This window comes from Cinclus cinclus, chromosome 29 (assembly GCF_963662255.1).
Source record: "Cinclus cinclus chromosome 29, bCinCin1.1, whole genome shotgun sequence".
Taxonomy (NCBI): Eukaryota; Metazoa; Chordata; class Aves; order Passeriformes; family Cinclidae; genus Cinclus; species Cinclus cinclus.
In genome coordinates, this window is record NC_085074.1 from 2,948,540 (window position 1) to 2,973,765 (window position 25,226).

Below are 25,226 nucleotides of genomic sequence, written 5' to 3' on the forward strand. Positions count from 1 at the left end.
CCCAAATCTTTCCAAGCAGCTCTCAGTCAGTTCTCAAGGAGAAGAGGGACATGGTCTGGGATGCCTTTGCCAAAAGCGGAGGAATCGAGGGAAAAATTGTCCCTGGAAACTTGGGGTGTCTCACCCAGCTCTGCTTGGGGAGCCTCACACTCTGGGGTTCATCGGGGGCTTCAAGGCCTGCATGGAAAAGGAGCAGTTAAATCCCAGCAGGCCCAGGAATTCCATCCCCAGGGAATTGTTATTCCCACCTGAATTACCTGGGGTGGAGGGGGGGGTTTGCCTTTGGGAACGGGCACAGGAGGAGGTTTTCTCTCTGGAGCCTGGAACAAAACAGGGTTTGGATGTCACTGGGGCTGTCTGAGCAGCTGCAGAACCTCCCCAGCCACCCTCATCCTGCAGCGTTTTCCAGCTGGGAACGCTGCAGGTGGAGAGGAATCATCTCTCCATGTGCAAGGGGAAAACAAAATACAAATACAAATAGTCCAGGTCTGTTTCAGAAGACACCGAGCTGTTCCCAATATTTAAATATTGATTTCCATGCTCACGCAGTGGGATTTAAATGTGGTTTATAATTGATACATGGGGATATTTTATATTTTTTTATATATTTTATCTTGTGTTTTATATTTTAGGTTTTACACTGTCCTGACCCAGTGTTTGTGCAGGCAGCACTCCACAGTTGTGTCACCAGAGTGAAATGGATTTTACAGCCTCAATGGAAATCAGATGGATTTTATAGGAGGGCAGGGGGCTCAAATGCTGAGATGGTGAATATTTGAGGCAGCTCTTTCCTTTTAATCAGGATTTTTGGGTTTATTAATGAGTAATAGAACCATTCCTCTGGGTTCTTACAAACGTAAGACCCCCTAAATCTCTGCCATACAGGGACCCTCACAGGCACCTGCAGTAGCAAAGTTACTCATCATTTAAGTGGTATTTACACCTGAAATCCCTCTTGGCTTAAACTCCAGCTTCTCATGCCTTGGAGGACTCCCTGGCTGATGAGGAATATTTGTGCAGTTTAGGATTACACAGCCAAAACGTGACTCCTACCCTAAAAATCTGTGCTTTGAATGGCTGTGATTTTTATTTTTTACTTTAAATCATCGTCAGAAACTGCAAGTATTAATTGGAATCTGATAGGGAAGGTGCAGGGTTGTACTCACAAATTTCTTCTCGGGGTGGGAAGAGCCAGGTTTGGTGACAGGAACGGGGGGTGGAGGACCTTTGGGCCTCAGGGCAGGCTGGAAAAAAAAAACCAAAAAACCAAAATAAACCAGAATATAAACCAATTTAACCCTCTGTGTGCAGTGTGTGTGTGTGTGTGTGTGTGTTTTCCCACGTGCTCCTGGGGAATGTGCAGGCTGGAGCTGGGTAGAAAAGGGCTGGGAGGATGAGGGGCGCTGGCTGAGGAAACAGAAACACAGAATCCTTGTGGTCACACTGTGCCCAGGGTTTGTGATGCTCCCCAAATCCCGCAGGGGAGCAGGGACATTCCAGCTATTTCAGTATTCCCAGAAATACTCACACTCTGCCGCTGGGGTTTGTTCTCCTGAGGGGGAGGCACGGGAAGAACTTTGTTATCGATCACCTGCGAACAGGAGCGGTCACAGGTGGGCTGGAGCCCTTGTCTCACCCGTGATTGATTGACTGATTGATTAATCGATTGATTGATTGATTGATTGATCGATCGATCGATCTGCGGCTGTCCCTGCCCTGCCTCGGGCACCCAGAGCCCTCCCCGTGCTGGGATTCCCAGCCTTGTCCTGACAAAATTATGGGAATTTCGTGCTGGGATTCCCAGTGTTATCCCTTCAGAATTCTGGGAATTTCGTGCTGGGATTCCCAGTGTTATCCCTTCAGAATTCTAGAATTCTGGGAATTTTGTGCTGGGGTTCCCAGCGTTGTCCCTTCAAAATTATGGGAATTTCCTACTGGGATTCCCAGTGTTATCCCTTCAGAATTCTGGGAATTTTGTGCTGGGGTTCCCAGTGTTATCCCTTCAGAATTCTGGGAATTTCGTGCTGGGATTCCCAGTGTTATCCCTTCAGAATTCTGGGAATTTCGTGCTGGGATTCCCAGTGTTATCCCTTCAGAATTCTGGGAATTTCGTGCTGGGATTCCCAGTGTTATCCCTTCAGAATTCTGGGAATTTTGTGCTGGGGTTCCCAGTGTTATCCCTTCAAAATTATGGGAATTTCCTACTGGGATTCCCAGTGTTATCCCTTCAGAATTCTGGGAATTTCGTGCTGGGGTTCCCAGTGTTATCCCTTCAGAATTCTGGGAATTTCGTGCTGGGATTCCCAGTGTTATCCCTTCAGAATTCTGGGAATTTCGTGCTGGGATTCCCAGCGTTGTCCCTTCAGAATTTTGGGAATTTTGTGCTGGGATTCCCAGTGTTATCCCTTCAGAATTCTGGGAATTTTGTGCTGGGATTCCCAGCGTTGTCCCTTCAGAATTCTGGGAATTTCGTGCTGGGATTCCCAGTGTTATCCCTTCAGAATTCTGGGAATTTCGTGCTGGGATTCCCAGTGTTATCCCTTCAGAATTCTGGGAATTTTGTGCTGGGGTTCCCAGCGTTGTCCCTTCAGAATTCTGGGAATTTTGTGCTGGGGTTCCCAGTGTTATCCCTTCAGAATTCTGGGAATCTCCTGCTGGGATTCCCAGCGTTGTCCCTTCAGAATTTTGGGAATTTTGTGCTGGGGTTCCCAGTGTTATCCCTTCAGAATTCTGGGAATCTCCTGCTGGGATTCCCAGCGTTGTCCCTTCAGAATTTTGGGAATCTTGTGCTGGGATTTCCAGCTCTGTCCCTTCCCCCCATTATTTTGGGAATCTCTTTCTGGGGATCTCAGCGCTGTCCCTCCCCTCAGCATTTCGGGATTCTGATGGAAGTGCAGCCCCCGTGGCTGATGGTTTTTCTGATGGTTTGAGCCCCGGGGACAGTCCCCAGCTGTCCCCGCTCACCTTCGGGGCAGGTGGCACCAGCACAGGCTGTTCCCTGCAGCTCTGCTCCTGATCCACAAAGACCTGGTTGGTGGCTCCGGGTCCCCTCCCGGTCTGGTGGCTGTCAGAGATTTCAAATCGAGGTCAGTTTTAGTGAACCGAAGAAAAAACCTCACAGCTGAAGCCCCTGCCTTCCTCCTCCTGCTGTTTTGGACTCGTGGCTTTGATTTGTTTCTTCCCTTTATTCTTTTGGGATTATTAGGGATTTCATTTCAACTCTTCCATCCCCTCCCAACCATGGGATTTCTGAAACACCTCCACAAATCTCATGGACCATCTTCCTTCCTTTCCAGAGTCTAATTCCTCCCACCCTCATTGCAAACTCTGCTTAAACCTCTGCAGGGATCTCCTGGCTTTGCTCTGTGGGTTTTGGGTGGGCGTGGGGAGGATTTACCTCTTGTGGAAGCCTCGGAAGCGGGTGAGCAGCACGGCTGCAGCTGCAGTGACAGCCAGGACAGCCAGCACCCCAGCAGCCACAGCAATGCCTGCAGGCACAGAAACAGTCCTTAAACATCCCAGACCACTGAGGGCAGGCACAGAAACAGTTCCTAAAACATCAGGGAATCACTGAGGGACAGAAACCGTTCTTAGAACATCAGGAATCACTGAGGGATAGAAACAGTTCCTAAAATCACTGAGGGCAGGCACAGAAACAGTTCTTAAACATCAGGGATCACTGAGAGCAGAGACAGAAAAAGTTCCTAAAACATCAGGAATCACTGAGGAACAGAAACAGTTCCTAAAATCACTGAGAGCAGGGACAGAAAAAGTTCCTAAAACATCAGGAATCACTGAGGAACAGAAACAGTTCCTAAAATCACTGATGGCAGGGACAGAGAGAGTCCCTAAACCCTCAGGAGTCACTGGGGACAGGGACAGATTCCCAGGTGTGGCACTTACTGGTGAGGGCTGAGGAGCTGTCGCAGTTTGGGGGTGCCCACCCCTCCTCACACTGGCACTGCATCTTGTGGTCACACACCTGGGGAGCACAGAGCAGGGACACCCTCAGCAGGTTTGGGGGCCGAAAGTTTATGGGTGAGGATGCTGAGAAGTTTTTGTATTTCCTTTTTTTTTTTTTTTTTTTTAATCACTCAGTTTGTTTGGGCTAAAATTTAGCACAAAAGGAGCAGTTTGGGGTGTTAAAGGACAGTCCTGATGTCATGCACCTTTTGCTTCTGCAGTGAAAGCTTCACTATAGATTTAATCTATTTATCTGTAGGTCTCTGAAAGGTCAAATATGAGCAGAATTCTCTTCCCCAAATCAAAATAACCTAATAGAGAAGAGCTGTGATACCATGGCTCAGGGGCTGTGTCCATCTCCAGGCCAAAAATATTGATGTTACATCAGGTGAGATGTGTTTTCATAAAAAACAATTTTCAAGTTTCTGACTCCTCAAATTTGACAGATTTGTGTCAATGACTGAAACACTGTCAGCAAGGAGGTCTGAGGCTGATCTGCATCATTTTCTTGGGGTTTTAAAGTGAATAACATCAAATGCTGGTGTCTTACAGCATGGCCAGAGCACTTGGCAGAGCAGTTGGTGGATCTGAAGACCTCCTCAGCATGGACACACTCCCCGTGGCTGCACACCTGAAATGAGAGCAAACCACAGGGATTTGGAGCTTCCAGGACAGGCAGAGTTGTCATTTTATCCTGTGAGGGGATGGAGAGCAGCAGGAGACACAGAACCAGCTCTGGAAACCCCTCAGACCCCTTTCAGGAGTGGGAGATGAGGGGTTAATTTTCCATGTGGGTGTTTTGTAGAAAGGGGAGTGACAGAAATGTGCAGACATCACTGCTCCCCACCCCAGGCCCTCATCCCTCCCTTCCAGGTGGGAATATTCAGGGAAGTGACTGGAAACAGCACCCAGTGATGAGGGACATCCATTATGGAAATAATTAAATGTAATAACAACACATTAATGATCTCCTAACCCCTCACACAAATCTTTGTGTCAGTAAAGGCAACGAGGCAGCAGCCAAGCCTAAAGGAAATGGGAATGGTGTCAATTCCTGTTTGCTTTGCTGCTGGTTTGGGATAAAAGTCAGGAAAGCAGATCAGCAGAAGTTTGGGGTCCACTCAGTCCTCCCTGTTTAAAAATCTTCCTTGGACAAGAGAGAATTGTATAAGCAAGACTGAGGGAGGGGGAAGAATAAAGGAAAAAGTGATTCTCTGTTGGGGAAGGTGAAACAGGAAAACCTTGTCAGTATGATTGCCTGGCAAAAGATCTTGAGAATATGGGAACTGTAACCGAGAGTGGAATGAGAGCGGTCTCTGAGACACCAAACCTCAGTTACTGAGCAGCTGAAAACAACAGCGCGGGCAGCTGAGAGTGATCCCTGCGGAGAGAACAATTCCCTGCGCCTGCACACAGCTCCAAGGCCAGAGCAGACCCTGCCAGCTCGGCAGAAGGGTCCCCAGAGGAGTTTGTAGGGTTTGAGATGGGACCCAGCGGGGCAGCGCGATGATTCTTACAGGCTGGGTGTAAACGCTGCAGGATTCGTGTCTTGTGTTACACCGGGCAGTGACAATCAGAATATTCAGCACGGGAGAAGATTTCTTGTATTGTGACGGGAACGTCGCGCTCTTCCTATTGCTTTACTCTGACTCTGAGACTGACTCTTACTCCTACTCTTACTATTGCTTTACTCTGACTCTGAGACTGACTCTTACTCCTACTCTTACTATTGCTTTACTCTGACTCTGAGACTGACTCTTACTCCTACTCTTACTATTGCTTTACTCTGACTCTGAGACTGACTCTTACTCCTACTCTTACTATTGCTTTACTCTGACTCTGAGACTGACTCTTACTCTTACTCTTACTATTGCTTTACTCTGACTCTGAGACTGACTCTTACTCCTACTCTTACTATTGCTTTACTCTGACTCTGAGACTGACTCTTACTCTTACTCTTACTATTGCTTTACTCTGACTCTGAGACTGACTCTTACTCCTACTCTTCCTATTGCTTTACTCTGACTCTGAGACTGACTCTTACTCCTACTCTTACTATTGCTTTACTCTGACTCTGAGACTGACTCTTACTCCTACTCTTACTATTGCTTTACTCTGACTCTGAGACTGACTCTTACTCCTACTCTTACTATTGCTTTACTCTGACTCTGAGACTGACTCTTACTCCTACTCTTACTATTGCTCTCACTCTCACTCTCACTCTCACTCTCACTCTCACTCTCACTCACTCTCACTCACTCTCACTCTCACTCTCACTCTCACTCTCACTCACTCTCACTCACTCTCACTCACTCTCACTCTCACTCTCACTCTCACTCACTCTCACTCTCACTCTCACTCTCACTCTCACTCACTCTCACTCTCACTCTCACTCTCACTCTCACTCACTCTCACTCTCACTCTCACTCTCACTCACTCTCACTCACTCTCACTCACTCTCACTCTCACTCTCACTCTCACTCTCACTCTCACTCACTCTCACTCTCACTCTCACTCACTCTCACTCTCCTGCTCTCTGGTGCCTGCCCCGAGCTGTTCCTGGCAGCTCCCAGCAGGGTCCTTGCCCCCCGGCCCTTTGCAGTCACCCCGAGTTCCCAGAGCTGGAATGGTTTCCGAGCTCTCTCCTCTCTCCGTCCCCACCGTCCTGCCCCACGATGCTTCTACAGTTCTCCACTCACCATGCCATTCCCACATTTGGTTCCATCCAGGATCATCCCCGGGTCCTCCTCCCCAGCCCTGGGGAAGCTGCCTTTGCAGGAGCGGAAGGTCAGCAGGCTCCCATCCCGAGGCATCTCCCTCCCTCCAGAGCAGTAGAGTTTTCCACACATTTTGTCTCTGGAAAGAGAACAGGAGCTGTTACCTCAAGAACCTGGCCCAGAAAAGCAGCGCTGAGCTGCTCCCTCCTGCAGGCTGAATTGCAAGGAAATGGAATCCCTGCAGCAGGGAATGCTGGCGTGGGCAGCTTGGTTGGAGCAGGTGACAGGTTCTTAAATCCTGCTGAGTTTATTAGGGAACAGAAATCCATTCACAGAAATGAGCATTGAACTGGTATTCCTTCACTTCTGAAATTCCCAATCCCGAAATCCCTGGAGCTCAGCCACACGCTCGTCCTCCCCAGCAGCCCTGCACAGGTCCCTGTGCACACCTTTGCTCTCTCACATCAGGGTTTAAATCCACTTTTGTTAGAAATTACTTCCCACAATTTTCAGACACAGCAAGAAGGAATACAGGCCTGTGCCACTAAAATAGGGCATTCCTGGCTTCTCATTTGAGTGGGAATGGTCTCTCTTCCCAAATCCCAGCACATTCCATACCCCAGTGCTTACTTTTTCTTGCACGGGAGGTGAGTCCCCTGCTCCTTCCTGCAGTATCCAAAATATGTCCCCCTCTCGTTCATGTGGTAACAGGAGGCTGGGCCCTCTGTGGCCTCTGCAGGGGAAAAGGCAGCAGGATGAGTTTGGGAAAACTGGGAATATTCCATCTCCTTCCTTTGCTTAGGAAATGGCCATTCCCAGCCAAGTGCCCATGGGCATAAATGACTTTTTGGCACTTCAGCCTGCAGAAGGGAAGGGAAGGATCCAGGGAGAGCTCAGAGCCCCTTCCAGAGCCTGAAGGGGCTCCAGGAGAGCTGGGGAGGGACTGGGGACAAGGGATGGAGGGACAGGACACGGGGAATGGCTTCCCACTGGAAAATTGAGATTTGGGTGGGATACTGGGAAGGAATTCCTGGCTGGGAGGGTTGAGGGGCTGAGATGGAATTCTCAAAAGAGCTGTGGCTGCTCCTGGATCCCTGGCAGTGTCCAAGGCCAGGCTGGATCCCCCAGGAGGTGTCCCTGCCATGGCACTGTGTCACACTGGGTGGGATTTAAGTTTCCTTTCAGCCCAAACCATGGCCGAGTTCTAGAAAATGCTGCTTTCAGAAGCACCAGACATGCCAAATTTGGATGTTAATTTGAAGGACAGCAATCTCCTCTTCCCATCTGGTCAAAAACCACTTCCCCAATTCCATTCCAGCTACCTCAAATGCGTTCTGCAAAAGATGAATGCACTCCCCACTTCCCATTTCTCTGGAAGCACAGAGCACCCCAAGCCCTGAGCTCCAGCTCATGACTTCCAAACACCAACAGTGGGAAAGATAAAAATCATCGTTAATTGTGCTACGGACTGGAGTTTACTTGTATGGACGGGCTGCTCCTGAGGATCTGGAGATGCAGAATTCCCTTCTCTGTGTGTGCTGTGACCAAGCCAAGCTGAATTTTGGGGCTGCCCAGGGTACTCACGTGGCCCGAAGGCAGCTTTGCACTGGCTGTCACGGGTGGGACAGGTGCCCATGTAGCAATATCCCTCTCCAAAGTTGCAGGGGTGCCCATTGACCCGGAATCGATCCTCAGGGCAGCTGGGGGAGCTCCCTGTGCACATCTCAGCCAGGTCACAGTCGTCTTTCACCGCCCGGCACACCGAGCCCGGCTTCTTGTACTGAGGGAGGGACAAAATGCCACACTCGGCACCCGGCTCCTCCACGCTGCTCAGAGCACCCAGCCGGGGGCTTGACCCAGCAGGGAAATCTCCTCCTCGCTCCACAAGCCGGGTGAGGAGCAAGATCCTGTCTCACTTCACCTCGGATGTGTCAGCTCACATTTTGGGGCTTTGGCCTCTCCCGACACAGCTTTCGTTGCCGGGAGAAAATGGCCAAGCAAAGGCTCATTTCTCCAGGCTGGTGGGAGATGGAGGGAGTTGGGGGTGGTGGGCAGGGCTGGGCTGGTGGGCAGGGACAGGATCTGAGGGAGCAGCTGGAGCTGTGCAGGGAGGGCTGGGCTGGAGAGCAGGGAAAGGCTGGATTTTGGGAAAGGTTGGATTTTGGGAAAGACTGGATTTTGGGAAAGGCTGGATTTTGGGAAAGGCTGGATTTTGAGAAAGGTTCTTCCCCCAGAGGGTGCTGGGCACTGCCCAGGCTCCCCAGGGAATGGGAACATTCCCAAATCTGCCAGAGCTCCAGGAGAGTTTGGACAGGGCTGCCAGGGATACCCAGGGTGGGATTTTGGGGTGTCTTTGCAGGGCCTGGGGTTGGAGCAGAGATCCCAGTGAGCCCCTTCCAGGCCAGGACATTCCATGATTCCATGGCAGTGCCAAGGGCAGGGGAGGGCAGGGGAGGGCAGGGGAGGGCAGGGGAGGGCAGGGGAGGGCAGGGGAGGGCAGGGAAGGGAAGGGAAGGGAAGGGAAGGGAAGGGAAGGGAAGGGAAGGGAAGGGAAGGGAAGGGAAGGGAAGGGAAGGGAAGGGAAGGGAAGGGAAGGGAAGGGAAGGGAAGGGAAGGGAAGGGAAGGGAAGGGAAGGGAAGGGAAGGGAAGGGAAGGGAAGGGAAGGGAAGGGAAGGGAAGGGAAGGGAAGGGAAGGGAAGGGAAGGGAAGGGAAGGGAAGGGAAGGGAAGGGAAGGGAAGGGAAGGGAAGGGAAGGGAAGGGAAGGGAAGGGAAGGGAAGGGAAGGGTCTCACCTGTCAGATTTTTACAAGGGTCTCACCTGGCAGTTCTCACAGCACTCCCCGTGTGCACAGGCAGCTCCCGAGCTCAGCTTGCAGCTCTCAGGGTCACAGCACTCGTTCGTGCACTCCTGGGACAGAAGTAACAGGGGACAGGGCTGGGGACAGGGACAGCAAACCTCTGCCCCTGGCTGGGATGGAAATCTGGGATCTGGCTTTGGCTTTTTTGGGAAGCACCTGCCCTAAAATCCCTGGGTCTGGAGGTGGAAGCTGTGCAGGGAACTTGGGGTTTGGGCTGAGCCCTGGGGGTGGCTTTGTCCCACTCTCGGTTCCTCTGTCACCCCCTCCTGCCAAACCAGGCCTTCATCTTTCCCAGCACTCAGCACGTCCCCAGCCACCCCAGCTCAGCAATTTGGTGACCACAATTTCTACTTCAGCAAGATCTGTGTGCGCCTCAGGGGCTGCCAGAAAGCAGCTGCTGTGCAAACAAACAAACAAACAAACAAAAATCCACAATCCCCTTTGCCTTCCCCAAGGATTCTCTCACTGCCAGGTACCTCGGGAGTGCCACAGTCACATTCCTCTCCCTTCTCCACGAACCCGTTCCCGCAGGACGGAGGGGCAATGATGCTGCTCAGCTCTGGGATGTTGGTCAGGCACCTGGGCATGTCGGCCAGCATGAACGTCTCAAAGCTCTGCAGGCTGCAGGAGCTGAACTCCTTGGGAATCCTGGAGCTGTGTTGGGAAAACAGGAGGATTTATGGTAGGATTGGCGTGGGCAAGGAGGAGAAACACATCTTGGGAGAGATTTGTTGCTGTCCCCACAACTCTTGGGTGTAAACATTTTTCTAAACATACAGGGACCAAATCCCGGGTTGGGTTTTTCGTGGGAACACCTGACAACGACCTGGAATTTAATCCATTTTAATTTTTTTTTTTTTAAATTATTTTAAAATTCATTTGAATGTAATAATCTCACAGGACAAAACCACTGGCCCAGTTTGGAAGCTCTCAGCTTGCCCAAAACCCATTTTCAGCCCCAATTTTACCCCCAGCCCCACCTGACAGTGTCTGTCATGATGCAAACGTCGTCGCTGCACGAGCAGACCTCGGTGTCGTGGCTCATGCCCAGGTTGTGCCCCATCTCGTGGGCCATGGTGGCTGCCACTGCAATCTCGTTCCTGTTGTGGTCCTGGGGAGCCAAGGAAAAGCTCTTTGTTATTTCCAGGTTTGTTATTTCCCTATTTCCAAGCAGCAAGAAAATGAAAACCACAATTTTTCCTCGAGTGGAATTATCCTCGCGATGCACGAGGGGCTCACGTGGTGCTCAATCCATCCACTGGATTATTTTTATTGTTTCATAAAGATATTTATAACATTAGACACAACGGAGGTTTTCTTTAACCCCTTCACTTCCATTAAAATAAAATCCCAGAATGGTTTGGGTTGCAGGGGACCTTAAATGCCATCCAGTTCCAGGGCAGGGACACCTCCCTCTATCCCAGATTGTTCCAAGCCCTGTCCAGCCCAGCCTTGGACACTTCCAGGGCTCTGCTTGGGAATTTTTACAGTTTAATCATGAACCAGATAACTGAGAGTACCCTAAACCCAACATTATTCACAAGAGTTCTTCACTGGCAGAGTGAAAAACCATAGGAAAGCCTTTAAAAATGAAATAAAAATGAATCAGACCTGAATAATACCTGCAGAGTATAAATCACTGCATATGGATTTGAGGAAGGCCAATCCAATGGTGGTTCCCTCGAAGTCCAGACCTCTGGAAGGAAACACAAAAGCACAGTGAGATCAAGGATGGGGCTCTGAACTCAGGGATCTTTCCCAAACCAGGCTGGAGGTTTCATCCCCAGCTCCAGATGGAATCTCACATCGAATAAAATATTTAATTTTAAGATCTCTGCAAATAAAAAAAAAAATTAAAAAAAAAGCAAACAAAAAAAACCCACAAAAATCAATTGAAGCACTTTTCATTGTAATATTTATTTAAATTCTGTGATGGTTTTTCAGATTTAAAGCATCTGTGGGAGTGTAAAAAGCTCCAAATGCAGCAAAGGGATGAGTCAGGACCTCTAGGCATGAGACAGAAAAGTGACATGAGGTCAGCGCTGGTTTAATTTGGCATTTCCCACATTTTTTGGGAAATTAAATTCATCATTTCCCTGTTAGACTTCATGCTATGACTCTTGAAGTTGTCAGACTTTGCTGCAGTCCCCAGGACACTCAGATTTTGTGAGCAAATCCAGAAGAAGAGTCTCAGATAAGGGAAAAGTTCCCATCCCCTGTTTTTGCAGGGATTCAGCTGGAAAAATTGGATGCCGTGTCCTGGCAGGAATTTATTTGTGCTCCATGACAAAAAAAAAAAAAAAAAAACCCACAAAAAAACCACAAAAAACAAACAAACAAAAAAACCCCACGAAAAACCAACAACAACAACAAAAACAACAAAAGAGAGAACTTGGATTCTTGGATTAATTTTTTTTTTTTTGCCCTGGAATTGGTACAAGCCAGCTTTGGAATAGGTCAAATCCAGCTCAGGAGTGGTGACAAATTTTAAGGAATAAAAATGGCCTTGAATGTTTAGTGAATTATTTTTAAGGAATAAAAAATGCCTGGAATGTGTTTGGTGAGTGATTTTTAAGGAATAAAAATGGCCTTGAATATTTGGTGAGTGATTTTTGTGGAAAAAGTGCCTGGAATGGATTTGGTGAGAGATTTTTAAGGAATAAAAAGTGCCTGGAATGTGTTTGGTGAGAAAATTTAAGGAATAAAAAGGGCCTTGGTTGTTTGGTGAGAGATTTTTATGGAGGGGGGGGAAAAAAAAAAGTGCCTGAAATGAATTTGGTGAGCAATTTTTAATGAATAAAAAATGGGAAGGGAAGTTTCGGGAAGTTTTGGGAAGGGAAGTTTTGGGAAGGGAAGGGAAGTTTTGGGAAGGGAAGTTTTGGGAAGTTTTGGGAAGTTCTGGGAAGGGAAGTTTTGGGAAGTTTTGGGAAGGGAAGTTTTGGGAAGTTTTGGGAAGTTCTGGGAAGGGAAGTTTTGGGAAGTTTTGGGAAGTTCTGGGAAGGGAAGTTTTGGGAAGGGAAGTTTTGGGAAGTTTTGGGAAGGGAAGTTTTGGGAAGGGAAGTTTTGGGAAGTTTTGGGAAGTTTTGGGAAGGGAAGTTTTGGGAAGTTTTGGGAAGGGAAGTTTTGGGAAGGGAAGTTTTGGGAAGTTTTGGGAAGTTTTGGGAAGTTTTGGGAAGGGAAGTTCCGGGAAGGGAAGTTCCGGGAAGGGAAGGGAAGTTCCGGGAAGGGAAGGGAAGTTCCGGGAAGGGAAGTTCCGGGAAGGGAAGGGAAGTTCCGGGAAGGGAAGGGAAGTTCCGGGAAGGGAAGTTCCGGGAAGGGAAGGGAAGGGAAGTTCCGGGAAGGGAAGGGAAGGGAAGGGAAGTTCCGGGAAGGGAAGGGAAGGGAAGGGAAGGGAAGGGAAGGGAAGGGAAGGGAAGGGAAGGGAAGGGAAGGGAAGGGAAGGGAAGGGAAGGGAAGGGAAGGGAAGGGAAGGGAAGGGAAGGGAAGGGAAGGGAAGGGAAGGGAAGGGAAGGGAAGGGAAGGGAAGGGAAGGGAAGGGAAGGGAAGGGAAGGGAAGGGAAGGGAAGGACCCACGTGATGAGCTGAGCGTTGTCGTTCCTCTTCCTCGTCAGCAGCTCCGTCCGGCGCCATCTGGAGAAGTTGTCCAGGGTGGACCCCGCGCTCCTGCTCAGGGGACACTTGTTCCCATCTGTCCACACCTCCAGGCCAACCAGGGCCACGTGGGTGTTGATGGATTTATACACCTGCAGCAGAGAATTCATTAAAAACGAATCAATTAAAAATCAGTAAAAAACTAAACACAGCTTTGTCCTGGTACTTGGGTCACTTTTCCACTCCGATATCCACTCCAGACTTAAGAAAGCCTTTCCAAGCTCTGAATTCCCAAAAAGTGTCACCAAATAAACCAGGAAATCTGATTTCCCACCACTTTCAAACAACTTTCAAATATTCAAAATACTTGAAAATTCCAGGAACTTTGGAAGAAATTTTTAGCAAAGGAATCAAGAATCAATTTATCTTTTTTGAAGCAATCATTCACTTGACAAGTGATTAGAAAATACCTTAAAATATCGGTAGAAATAATTGAAGTATGAGTATAAATATATCAATATATAAAATATGTGTTAATATAATATATTATATATAATTATTAATATGCATTATATATTAATATATAATGCATATTTATATAATATTAATATAAATATTTAACGTAGGAATAGAAATAATCTTTATTAAAAATCTCATATCTGAAGGCAAAGAACAGGAAAATAAATTACCATGAAGCTGAGTTTTCATTCATTCCTACATTAATAATGAAAATTTATGATGTTTACAATGGAAAAGAATTATAAATCACTTGGATTTCAATGGTTTTAATAGAAAAAACGAATTGAAATCACTTGAATTTCAACAACTTTAAATAGAAATATCATAAATTATTTGGGTTTCAATTGTTTTCAATAGAAAAAATTGACTAAAGGCTTGGATTTCATTGCCAATTGTTTGCTCTCACCGTGTTGATGTAGTTGACTATTCCAAATATCCTTTGTCTTATTTTTTTAACATCTTCATCATATTTCTTGTACTGAAAAGGCAAATACAGCGTGTCAGGAAAAGGGAATTAATCAGGAAATAAATATCCCACAGGAGATTGGTTTGCAAACCACGCCATGCATGAAAAATCATACTTTATATATAAAAAAATGATGTTGGATGTAGGATTTTATCAGATGTTGGGTTGTGGTTTCAGTATCAGCCCCTTCCAAAATTTTATGAATTTCTGTGTAGGGTGCAGAGAAGGAGTTGGGCTCAAGGATCCTTGTGGGTCCTGTCGAGCCCAGGATTATCCCTTCAAATTAGAATATTCCAAATCAGGATATTCCAAATCAGGATATTCCCTTCAAATTAGAATATTCCAAATCAGGATATTCCTTCCAAATCAGGATATTCCAAATCAGGATATTCCCTTCAAATTAGAATATTCCAAATCAGGATATTCCTTCCAAATCAGGATATTCCAAATCAGGATATTCTCTTCAAATTAGAATATTCCAAATCAGGATATTCCTTCCAAATCAGGATATTCCAAATCAGGATATTCTCTTCAAATTAGAATATTCCAAATCAGGATATTCCTTCCAAATCAGGATATTCCAAATCAGGATATTCCAAATCAGGATATTCCCTTCTAATTAGAATATTCCAAATCAGGATATTCCAAATCAGGATATTCCAAATCAGGATATTCCTTCCAAATCAGGATATTCCAAATCAGGATATTCCAGATCAGGATATTCCTTCCAAATCAGGATATTCACTTTAAATCAGGATATTCCCTTCTAATTCAAGATTTTCCCTTCCAAACCAGGATTTTCCTTCCAACTCAGAATATCCCTTCCAATCCGGAATATTCCTTCCAACTCAGAATATTCTCTTCCAATTCAGGATATTCCCTTCCAAATCAGGATATTCCAACAGGACAAGCACTGCAAGATCTTTTCTGAATTCTTGTCATCTCCAGGTAGGAATTTCAAATCAAATCCCCTTTAGAAATTCCATTTCCCAGCCAGGCTCAGAGTAACCTCGCAGCTCTTGTAGGATCCCAGGAATACAAGCTGGGATACCCTGGGAAGCTCCAGTGGAGCTGATCAAGCACAAAATAAGAATTCCAAAACTCACCAAAGCATTGTCTGCAACGATGTAGAGCTCCAGGTACTTCCTTGCCTTCAGGTAGGCTTTCATCTAAAGAATAATTTATTTAAAATTACTTTTAAGAGCTTTTCTAGCCCCAACCTCTGCAGCTTCAGAGCTGCTTATTAATTATTGAGGGGATTTCTTTCATTTAGAAGGGACTGGTTTGGGTTTAAATGATAAGAAGTAGGCTGGATATTTAAATTTTTATTCAGATAGGGAAGGTAAAATAGACATGAATGAGTATTTAGGTGTTCAAGGTGCACTGTTAACCCGTTAAAGGCAGGAGGGTTTAACTCAGCTGGTGACTCTGAAATCTCAGATTTTGTTCAGGTTTTTAAGATCTGACCCCATTTCTCTGTGTTTAAACAGCTCTGTGGAGGAGCCACCAGACCAAGTGGGATTTGTGTTATTTAGAGTTTCCCAATGACCACAAATCCCGTTTTTTTTGTTTTGTTTTGTTTTTGGACGGGAACATCCATGTGTTACCTCTGGGCTGTTGCTGGATTTGAAGATGTCGTTGATGGGGTCCCTGGAGTCCTGTTCCCAGGAGTTGTTGACCAGCCCACAGGTTTTGATGGGTTCTTGTTTCAGGGCCTCGTATTTATAAACCACGTGCTCAGCCCTGCCCGAGGCTCCCAGGGGCTCAATCAGGAACTTCTGACCGCGGGTCTCAAAGTAGCCACTAAAAAAAAATGGGTTGGAACGGGAGATTTTGGAGCATTTATCCCAAACGTAAAGAACCTTGGGGTATCCCTGCGGCCTGAGGCAGCGAGCGACGCTTTCGAAGCAGAAATTTAATAATTAGTGAGTTAATTGGAAGATTTGGGTGCTCCCAGTCAAAGAGAGGCTGGGTTAGGAATGAATTTGTTTGAAATTTTGAGAGGTTTGTGCTGACAGAAGTGGTTGAAAAGTGGATTTCCTTCCGGTGGGAAATTCAAAGATGTTTTCATCTGATTTGAGGTGAAAATATTGTAATTACTGGGAGTAACTATTTTTCTCCCTTCTGCTTTCCTCTGGGAAGCAGATTTCCAAATCCTGAATAAAAGATCACATGAATGAAAGATCACATTTCTTCTTTCCATCCTGATTCTTTCCTGTTGGTGTTACCTGGAAAGGCTGAGCTGGAACAGAGACTGGACAGAGCAAAAGGAATAAAATTTGTATTTTTTGAAAGGATTCACCTTGGGCAGTGCAAGAGCCTGGCCGGGGCTACACCCAAATCAAATCCAGGATGGATCCTGGTCATGAGTTTTACACTTGGATAAATTTTGGTTCAAATCTGGGGTCAATTATCCAACCACTTCCTATCCCAGGCCAAGAAGTCTCAACCCTTTTCCTCGCTGATTATTTCTCATTTTTGGGTACTGGGTGTCCTTGATTCTCCAGCTGGGAAGGGATTGTTGTGTCCAACTCCCCTGTGAAGAGAATTTACTAACTCCTAACTAACGCCTTACTAACACCTAACACAAAGTCTCAGAGTTACACACTAAGTAGCAGAGATTCTGAAAAATATAAAACCTAAAACCCCAAGGCGTTTTTTGGAACATTTATCCCAAAACTGCACATTCTGCTCTGGGCACCCAGCCCCGTCTCACCTGAGCCCTGTGCAGGTGCTGATGCTCGCCACAGACTCAGCATCACCCTCCACGTGGCCTCCATAGTAACAGTGATCCTGGTGGGAAAAATTAAAAATAAAAATAAAATAAAATAATGAAATAAAATAAAATAAAATAAAATAAAATCCAGTCTCATGGAGTCCATAGACTCCGTTGAATCCAGGGATTTTAAAAAAACAAATCAAACTCTCTGCAAATTACAATAAGCTTCACTACTCGAGGAAGCCTCTCTTTGCTTAAAAGGAATTTTAAAAGTTCATGACCATTCTGTGGAGCCATTGTTTTTATCCTTCAACACAAGGAATTGTGAGAAATTCAACAATTCTGGGCTCTGGTCAATGCACAGCACAGAAAAATAAGAATATTCCCACTCCCTGCTCCAAGTTAAGCACGCACTGCTCAGTTAAAGTCCACTCCAAATTGTTTCCTTCAGCACAAATTTCAAGGAAATGCTCTTTAATTACCCAGCAATTAAATGCATTCATTTCACAGAGATTAAAATACAGGTATTGTAATAAACATGGGTAGGGGAAATGGTTTGGGGACTTAATTGGCTTAAGGATTTAATGTTTCTGTTTCTGTGTTCAAAAAGATTTCAAAGTCACTGAGGGGTTGTGGAAAATTTTACCCACGGCGTTTTCCTGAATGGAATCCTTAAGAACCTGTATCCAAACCTCCATTCCCCGTGCCTTTTGTTTTCTTGTGGATTTTGGTTTAACTTTATCATTTATTTGTTTTCCACCATGAAATGTCAGCTTTGTTACAGGGGAAAAGACATCCACGAAGGAAAAGTTACTGGGGAAAAGCGGAGGATTCAAGAGGAAAATCTCCTGATCACAATCCAAAATCCCCAGGGCAGAAATTCCCTGTTCAGCACAGGCAGGGCTGTTCAAATTTATCTTTATTCAGGTTTTTGACAGGATTCATTCAGGGAGTGGAAACAATTGGAGTAATCAGAAAAAAAATACCCAACAAAAATAATCAACCCAGAGTTATTTATGCACATTTATTTCATTCATATATTTATATTTATATTTATATTTATATTTATATTTATATTTATATTTATATTTATATTTATGCACATTTATTTCATTCTAATTGCTCCTCACAAAGAAAATTTGGCTTCAAATTCCAGATTGTGTTGTTAAAACAGGAGGAGAACTTTGGGGAAAATAACCAACCCAGAGTTATTTATGCACATTTATTTCATTTATTATTATTATTATTATTATTATTATTATTATCATCATCATCATCATCATCATCATCATCATCATCATCATCATCATCACTATTATTATTGCACATTTAGTTGTTATTATTATATTATTATTATTTTATTATTATTATTATTATTGCACATTTATTTCATTCTAATTGCTCCTCACAAAGAAAATTTGGCTCCAAATTCCAGATTGTGTTGTTAAAACAGGAGGAGAACTTCAGGTGGGAACTTTGGGGAAAATAACTAACCCAGAGTTATTTATGCACATATATATTGTTCATTTATTATTTATATTTATATTTATATTTATATTTATATTTATATTTATTTATATTTATATTTATATTTATATTTATATTTATATTTATATTTATATTTATTGATGCACATTTATTTCATTCTAATTGCTCCTCACGAAGAAAATTTGGCTCCAAATTCCAGATGGTGTTGTTAAAACACATCTTATGAGCTTGGATAACTTCAGGTGGGAGCTTTGGGGAAGATCAGTGAACAGCAAATTAAAAATTCCCTTCTGTAGCAAGTCCAGTTTGCCTGCAGGTGCAGAGCTGATTTGTCAGGGCTCAGCTGCACAAAGCGTGCCTGGAAATGTGATCTGGGAGGAAATGGGATTTTATCAGGCTCAGGATCTCTCTCCTTGGGATCAGGGCCCAAATCAAGTCACGGGGCTGGGCATGAGAAGCAAAGTCTGCGAGCCAAAGTCTGGAGGTTGAAAGCTTTGGGATGACCCTGGCTCCCAATAAAAGGCTGGAATTCCACCCAGAAATTGGTCAGCAGCCACTGAGGTGGTGCCTTCTTGGAAACCAAACCATGGAGCTGATTCCCCACAGAAACAAGTGAAAATCCCAATTTCCCCATCCCTCCAGAGCCTCCCTGAATGGCTTCAAACCTGCGTTTCAAACCTGAGTTAAAACCCGGGTTTCAAACCTGGGTTAAAACCTGAGTTAAAACCTGGGTTAAAACCTGAGTTAAAACCTGAGTTAAAACCTGCGTTTCAAACCTGGGTTAAAACCTGAGTTAAAACCTGAGTTAAAACCTGGGTTAAAACCTGAGTTAAAACCTGGGTTTCAAACCTGGGTTAAAACCTGGGTTAAAACTTGCAATTCAAACCTGGGTTTCAATCCTGGGTTTCAATCCTGGATTTCAAACCTGGGTTTCAATCCTGGGTTTCAAACCCGGGTTTCAATCCTGGGTTTCAAACCTGGATTTCAATCCTGCATTTCAAACCTGCGTTTCAAACCTGGATTTCAAACCTGAGTTAAAACCTGGGTTTCAATCCTGCATTTCAAACCTGGATTTCAATGCTGGATTTCAAACCTGAGTTAAAGCCTGCATTTCAAACCTGGATTTCAAACCTGGACTTTAAACCTGGGTTTCAAACCTGAGTTAAAACCTGCATTTCAATCCTGCATTTCAATCCTGCATTTCAAACCTGGATTTCAATGCTGGATTTCAAACCTGAGTTAAAGCCTGCATTTCAAACCTGGATTTCAAACCTGGACTTTAAACCTGGGTTTCAAACCTGAGTTAAAACCTGCATTTCAATCCTGCATTTCAAACCTGCATTTCAAACCTGGATTTCAAACCTGAGTTAAAACCTGGGTTTCAATCCTGCATTTCAAACCTGGATTTCAATGCTGGATTTAAAACCTGAGTTAAAACCTTCATTTCAATCCTGCATTTCAAAGCTGGGTTTCAATCCTGGGTTTCAAACCTTTCCTTGCTGTCTCATATCCCCTGTTGTTTCACACATCCATGAATCTCATGTGAACCTCAAGACTGGAAGCAAAAGGGAAAATCCCTTCCTGTCCTACCTTGATGTGAGGAGTTGTTGTTATTTGTCGGCCGCCAGCAGAATAAAGAGTTTCAGAATAATCCCCAGCCAGGAGATCCCTGCAAGGAGCCAAGCGCAGCCGTTATTGCGAGGAAATTGTTGCCATGTGGAAATGAGGTGATGACACAGCACACCGAGTATGTGGGGAATTCAAACAATTACTCAGGTTATTCTTAGTATCGCAGAAACTCCGGGAGGGGAATTCTGCTTGTTCATAACCTTTGCTCAAACAAAAAGACTTTCCTAAAAGAAGAAAGCAATTGAAGTCTGCTGATTTCATTGGGATGAACTCATCTCCTGGCAGATCTGGATGCAAATATATAATTACATAATGACTTTTATTTTATTTTTTTTTTTTGGTCCTTTTTACATCTTCCTAAAAGCAGCACACCTGCAATGACTCCTGTTTGGGCAACTCTCTTCCGTGGCCACAATCCCACTTCTCTTCAAAGAACAGGATTCAGTACAACACCATTTCCCTCCCCCCCCCCCACTCCAAATATTTGGATTAGATTAAAACAGGGGCAAGCAGTTAATTAGAATCTATATTTAACATGAGTTGATTATGGCACTACTGTATTTGCACAGCCTCTGGAAAAGCAACCATTAACCCAGACTTGTTGCAGCGTGGGCTAATGCTCTGCTGGAGCCAGATTTGCAATTTCCAGGAAGATTTTGTCAATGACAGTTTATATTTGGTTAGTCCAGGTTAAAGTAGTGCTAAGGCAAATATCTGTTATCAGTTTACCAATTTATCTATTTATCTGTTTACCAATTTATCTATTTATCTGTTTATCTATTTACCTATTTATATGTTTATCTGTTTATATATTTATATATCTGTTTATATATTTATGTATCTATCTATATCTCTATATTTTTAATTTCTATATCTATATCTATATCTATATCTATATTTATATCTATATCTAGATATAATTTTATATATATTTATCTAGCTCTATCTGTTTATCCATATATTTATTAGCTATATCTATATCTATATCTATCTATATCTATATAGGTTTATATATATTTATCTAGCTTTGTTTATCCATATATTTATTATCTATATCTATATATAGATATCTATATATCTATATCTATACCTATATCTATATCTATATCTATATCTATATCTATATCTATATCTATATCTATATCTCTATATAATTTTATATATATATTTATCTAGATCTATCTGTTTATCCATATATTTATTGTCTATATCTATATCTATATCTATATCTATATCTATATCTATATCTATCTATTCATCTCTCTATATAATTTATATCTATGTCTATCTATTTATCGATATCTCTATTTATAATTTTTCTATTTCTATATCTGTCTATAAAATAGGGATATATAAATAAAGAACCACGGAATGATTAAGGTTGGAAACACCTCCAAGATCACCGAGTCTGTTCTGGAATCATGGGATGGTTTGGGTGGGACCTCAAAATCCTTGTTCCATGGCAGGGACACCTCCCCCTGTCCCAGGTTATCCCAACCTGGACTTGGGCACTTCCAGGGATCCAGGGGCAGCCCCAGCTCCTCTGGGAATTCCATCCCAGCCCCTCCTCATCCTTCCAGGGAGGAATTTCTTCCTGATTTCTCATTTAAACCCCCTCTTGCTCAGTTTAAAACCATCCCCCTTATGCTGTCACTCCAGGCTACAATTCTGCAACACGCAGAGTCTTCACAGAAAACCGGTGAAACAACAGAAAAATATTAAAAATGCATTGGATTTAACAATTTAGGAGAGAAATGGGGGAGCAGAGGTAGCAGGAGGGGAAGTCTCCCCATCATGGCAATGTCTCATCCCAAGCCCTTATTCCACATTCCCAAAACAGTCACAGGATTCTTCCTCTCCCCTTTTCTTTCCTTGCTATCAAAATGTTGACTCCACCAGAACACTCCTGTTTTATTGGGCTCTAATTCCTGCTTTCTTGGCATCCTGAACACCCTGCAGTGGCTCCTAGGGAGGAATAAAGAGGAGTTGGGCTGAACCTACCGATTTTTTTGGAGTTTCAGCACCACTTCCTCTCCGTTGGCTTTGATCCCGTACTTCACTATGTCATCGTATTTGCTCTGCAAACAGATTTAAGTGTCAGGAAATTCCCTGCTGCAGCTCCTGGCTCACCAGTGCTGTCATTGGAACACCAGCCGTGTTCTTTCCCCCCCACTTCCCACCAAAACCAAGGATTCTGGCAGGAGCAGGATAAGCAGGAGGTCGCTCTGTTTCAGGGGTTTCTAATTAGAGGAGCAAATTTGACTTTGCAAATTCATTTCTACCTCCATAAGCACAAATCCTGCATGCCTGGGGAAAGGCTGAGTGGTTCTGTAACACCCTCTGGAATTGTACAGACCAATTCTGCTTTTAATTATTGGTTTAATATCATTTAAATTAAAGCATCCACAGGTTATTAAAACTCAAGCCCCACATCTTTGCAGAGCCTCAAGCTCAGAAGAGACACAGATGGCGCAAGGGATCTTCTGAGCTCCTCTTCCAGATCACTTCTCCAGTTTTGTTTGTCTTTTTTTTCCTTTTGGAAGAGCAAATGTTTTTTTCCGAATTCTCTCACCCTTGAAACCCAAGGGTGTTTCAGCTCCAGAAATCCTTCTCCATCCCCCAGAATCACCCAAGAAATGATCTCCCTTCCTACCTCTGAGCTTGTTCCTACACCTCTCCTGTGCACCGCGTGCAATTTCTGTGGATAAACGATTTCATAGTGCTCAGCTCCGGGGAACTTCTCTCTGCTGCTCCCTGGGGAGAAACAGATTGATGAAAACACAATTTTAATTTATTAAACACTCAATTTCATGGCTGGCCGGGTGACTCTTTTGGGTTCTTGCAGCACCTCGTGCTCCCCTGCTTTGCCTCCATCGTGTGACCCAACACCAAAGGTTTCCTTATCCTGGATTTTGGAGGAGTTGCCCTCCCTGGCTACTTCCAGGTGTCCAAACATTTCCTGCAATTCCCTTTGTGTTTCTTCCCCCAGCTCTGAGCAGTTCAAGTCCCAACAAGCCAGCCCAGCCATGCCAGTTCAGCCTTTCCTTCTGCATTTTCCAGCGACGTGAATTAATGGATTTGGGTTTGTGGAATGAGCGATCTCCAAACCTTATCACGCGTCAGACAGGCCCAGACTGCTTCTGCACCAGCAAATAAACTCACACAATGCCAGCTTTGCAACAGGATTGCTGCTCTGGAAGGCTTTGGCACATAAATAATGGTGGCAGAACTTGAAGAGAGGGAGGCAATAAATAATCTTTTCTTTTATAGCTTTTACCTCTTGAATTGGGTTGAAGAGAGGACAGCAGAAGGGTGGGGGGAGGAATTTGGACATGGCCAGGTAAAATAATGGCAGGAAAAGAGGAAAATCTTGAAGGTGCAAGGAATCCAGGAGGGTCCTTGACTCCCAGAACCCTTTTGAGCTCGGCAGAGCTGGGTGAGGAAATACAAGGCTGATAAAGAGAATTTTTTTGTTGGTTTTTTTTTTGTTTTGTTTTGTTTTTGGTTTTTTTGTTTTCTGCTCTGAAGCTTTGCAAATGTGGAGCAAAGTTAATTTGGGGCCTGCCCTGCAGGGGTGAGCACACCCTGGAGTTCATCCTGGCAGCTGGGGGCCAGGTTTTGGGAAAACAGAGTTGGACACGGGATGTGTTAGATACCCCCGAACTCTTTAATCTCCTACAGAAGGGAATTTCATCTGAATTGCTGAATTCTTGAGCGCCTGTATTTGAAAAATAAACCAACAGCAACAACAAAAGAGCCCAGAAAGCCAAGGAAACCCCACTAAAACAAAGGAACACAGCACCTCCCGTGGTGATTCCTGCCCCAGGGCCAGGTTTTTCCAGGAGAGAGGTCTCCAATTACTGTAATTTTCTTTCTGGAACAGCAGAGCCCATCCTCATGCAAATTGTCACAGTGAAACGAACAGATCCATTCTTTTATCACTGATTTATTTGATTCAAGCCCTTCCAAAAGTAATTGGTCGTATCTTGATAAAGATGTTGATTTACTGGTGCAGAGGGATCCTGTGTCAGCTGAGCTGTTAGACCGAGCACGTGCTGGGAGCAGCTACCAGGTGTAACTTTACTACTGCCACTCACAATAGTGGTTTATGGGGTTTTTTTTAAGCAATTAATTACGTTTATTTAAAAAATAAAAGAGATTTCTCTCCACAGGCCTCAAGTGTGTCCTTGTGGAGCAATCCCAGGAATATTTCAGGCCTCCTGGAACAGAGTTTCCCAATTTTATCTCTCCATGCCCTTTGTGCAAGTCCAGCCCAGAGGGTTCAAGTTAAGGTGAGGCTTAACGGGAGGCTCAGGACTAAACTCATCCCTTCCCTGCAGTCTGATCCAAACAGAATTTCAAGGAAAACTCGTGGGTGTTGATTGGAATTAATCCTTTATTCGAGGGAGTTTTTTAATCAGTGCATTGTCGTTGCTGCCTTCAGGCTTTGTCTAGAGCTTGAAGGAGGAAAGAAATTCCTTGGGCCTCGTGCAACAATTTGTAATAAGGAAGAAATAATTGTGTGCTTTTCCAAGGGTGTCAGCCAGCAAAAAATCATTAGGGAGGATTTTATTGACAACAAAGTTGTGGTTTTGTCAAGGTAACAAAAGTAACACCTTAATGGTGTGCACATTTTCAGATATTCTTTGCAAAACAATAAATTATAGGTTTGCTCCTGAATGCTAATTATCTGTTTAATTATGGATATAAATCCTGTGCATGTTTGTGCAGGCCAAGCCCTGAAGAATTCCATTCCCCACTGACAGGAATTGAAAGAAACTGCGAGGGAAAAAAATAATGGGCTCTGCTCAGGTGGAGTCACTTGAATATAACCTGAAGTATCATGCAGAGAAATAAAGTGTCTTCAATACTTTAAATGTTGCAATTGAATTCATAGAGATATCTGTTATTTTATGGCCAAAATTGCTGATAAATTGCTGTGATTGGGTAAATTGGCCTCTCACTTGCAGGGTAAGTGTTGCTTTATTGGCTCACCAGCCACTTGTGGGTCTTTAGGCAATTTATGGCCACTTTTCAAACAAGTAAATGCTGCTCTAACTAAAGAATTACAGACAATTGCTTGGCACAGAAAATCCCAAAAATCCCCGACTCCATTTCCCAATTTTAAACTCGCTGTTCCTCCCTACTCTCCCCCAGTTAATTGAAAATTCCCACAGCGTTACCCGCAGCAAAACCAGTAAAGGAATACAACAAAAAGTGCAGTACCTTGTTGGAGGAAAAGCAGCAGAAGAGCAGAAATGAGGAGGATTTCCAT

The 25,226-nt window shown here is 44.4% G+C and overlaps 1 protein-coding gene across 1 annotated transcript; it reads right to left on the reverse strand.

Annotated features, from left to right (window-relative positions):
* Positions 1–144: 144 nt before the first annotated feature.
* ADAM28 (ADAM metallopeptidase domain 28) lies at positions 145–25,226 on the reverse strand. Its single transcript, XM_062510553.1, has 24 exons — positions 25,178–25,226; positions 22,605–22,705; positions 21,953–22,029; positions 19,913–19,991; positions 16,832–16,908; positions 15,723–15,918; positions 15,222–15,284; positions 14,056–14,127; positions 13,113–13,282; positions 11,151–11,235; positions 10,520–10,650; positions 10,016–10,193; positions 9,500–9,589; positions 8,265–8,460; positions 7,311–7,413; positions 6,663–6,819; positions 4,514–4,594; positions 3,904–3,982; positions 3,398–3,488; positions 2,965–3,064; positions 1,529–1,591; positions 1,167–1,244; positions 258–320; positions 145–177 (listed from the first exon to the last, which is right to left on the reverse strand). Exons 1-24 carry the CDS (start codon positions 25,224–25,226, stop codon positions 145–147), a joined length of 2,412 nt encoding a protein of 803 aa, XP_062366537.1.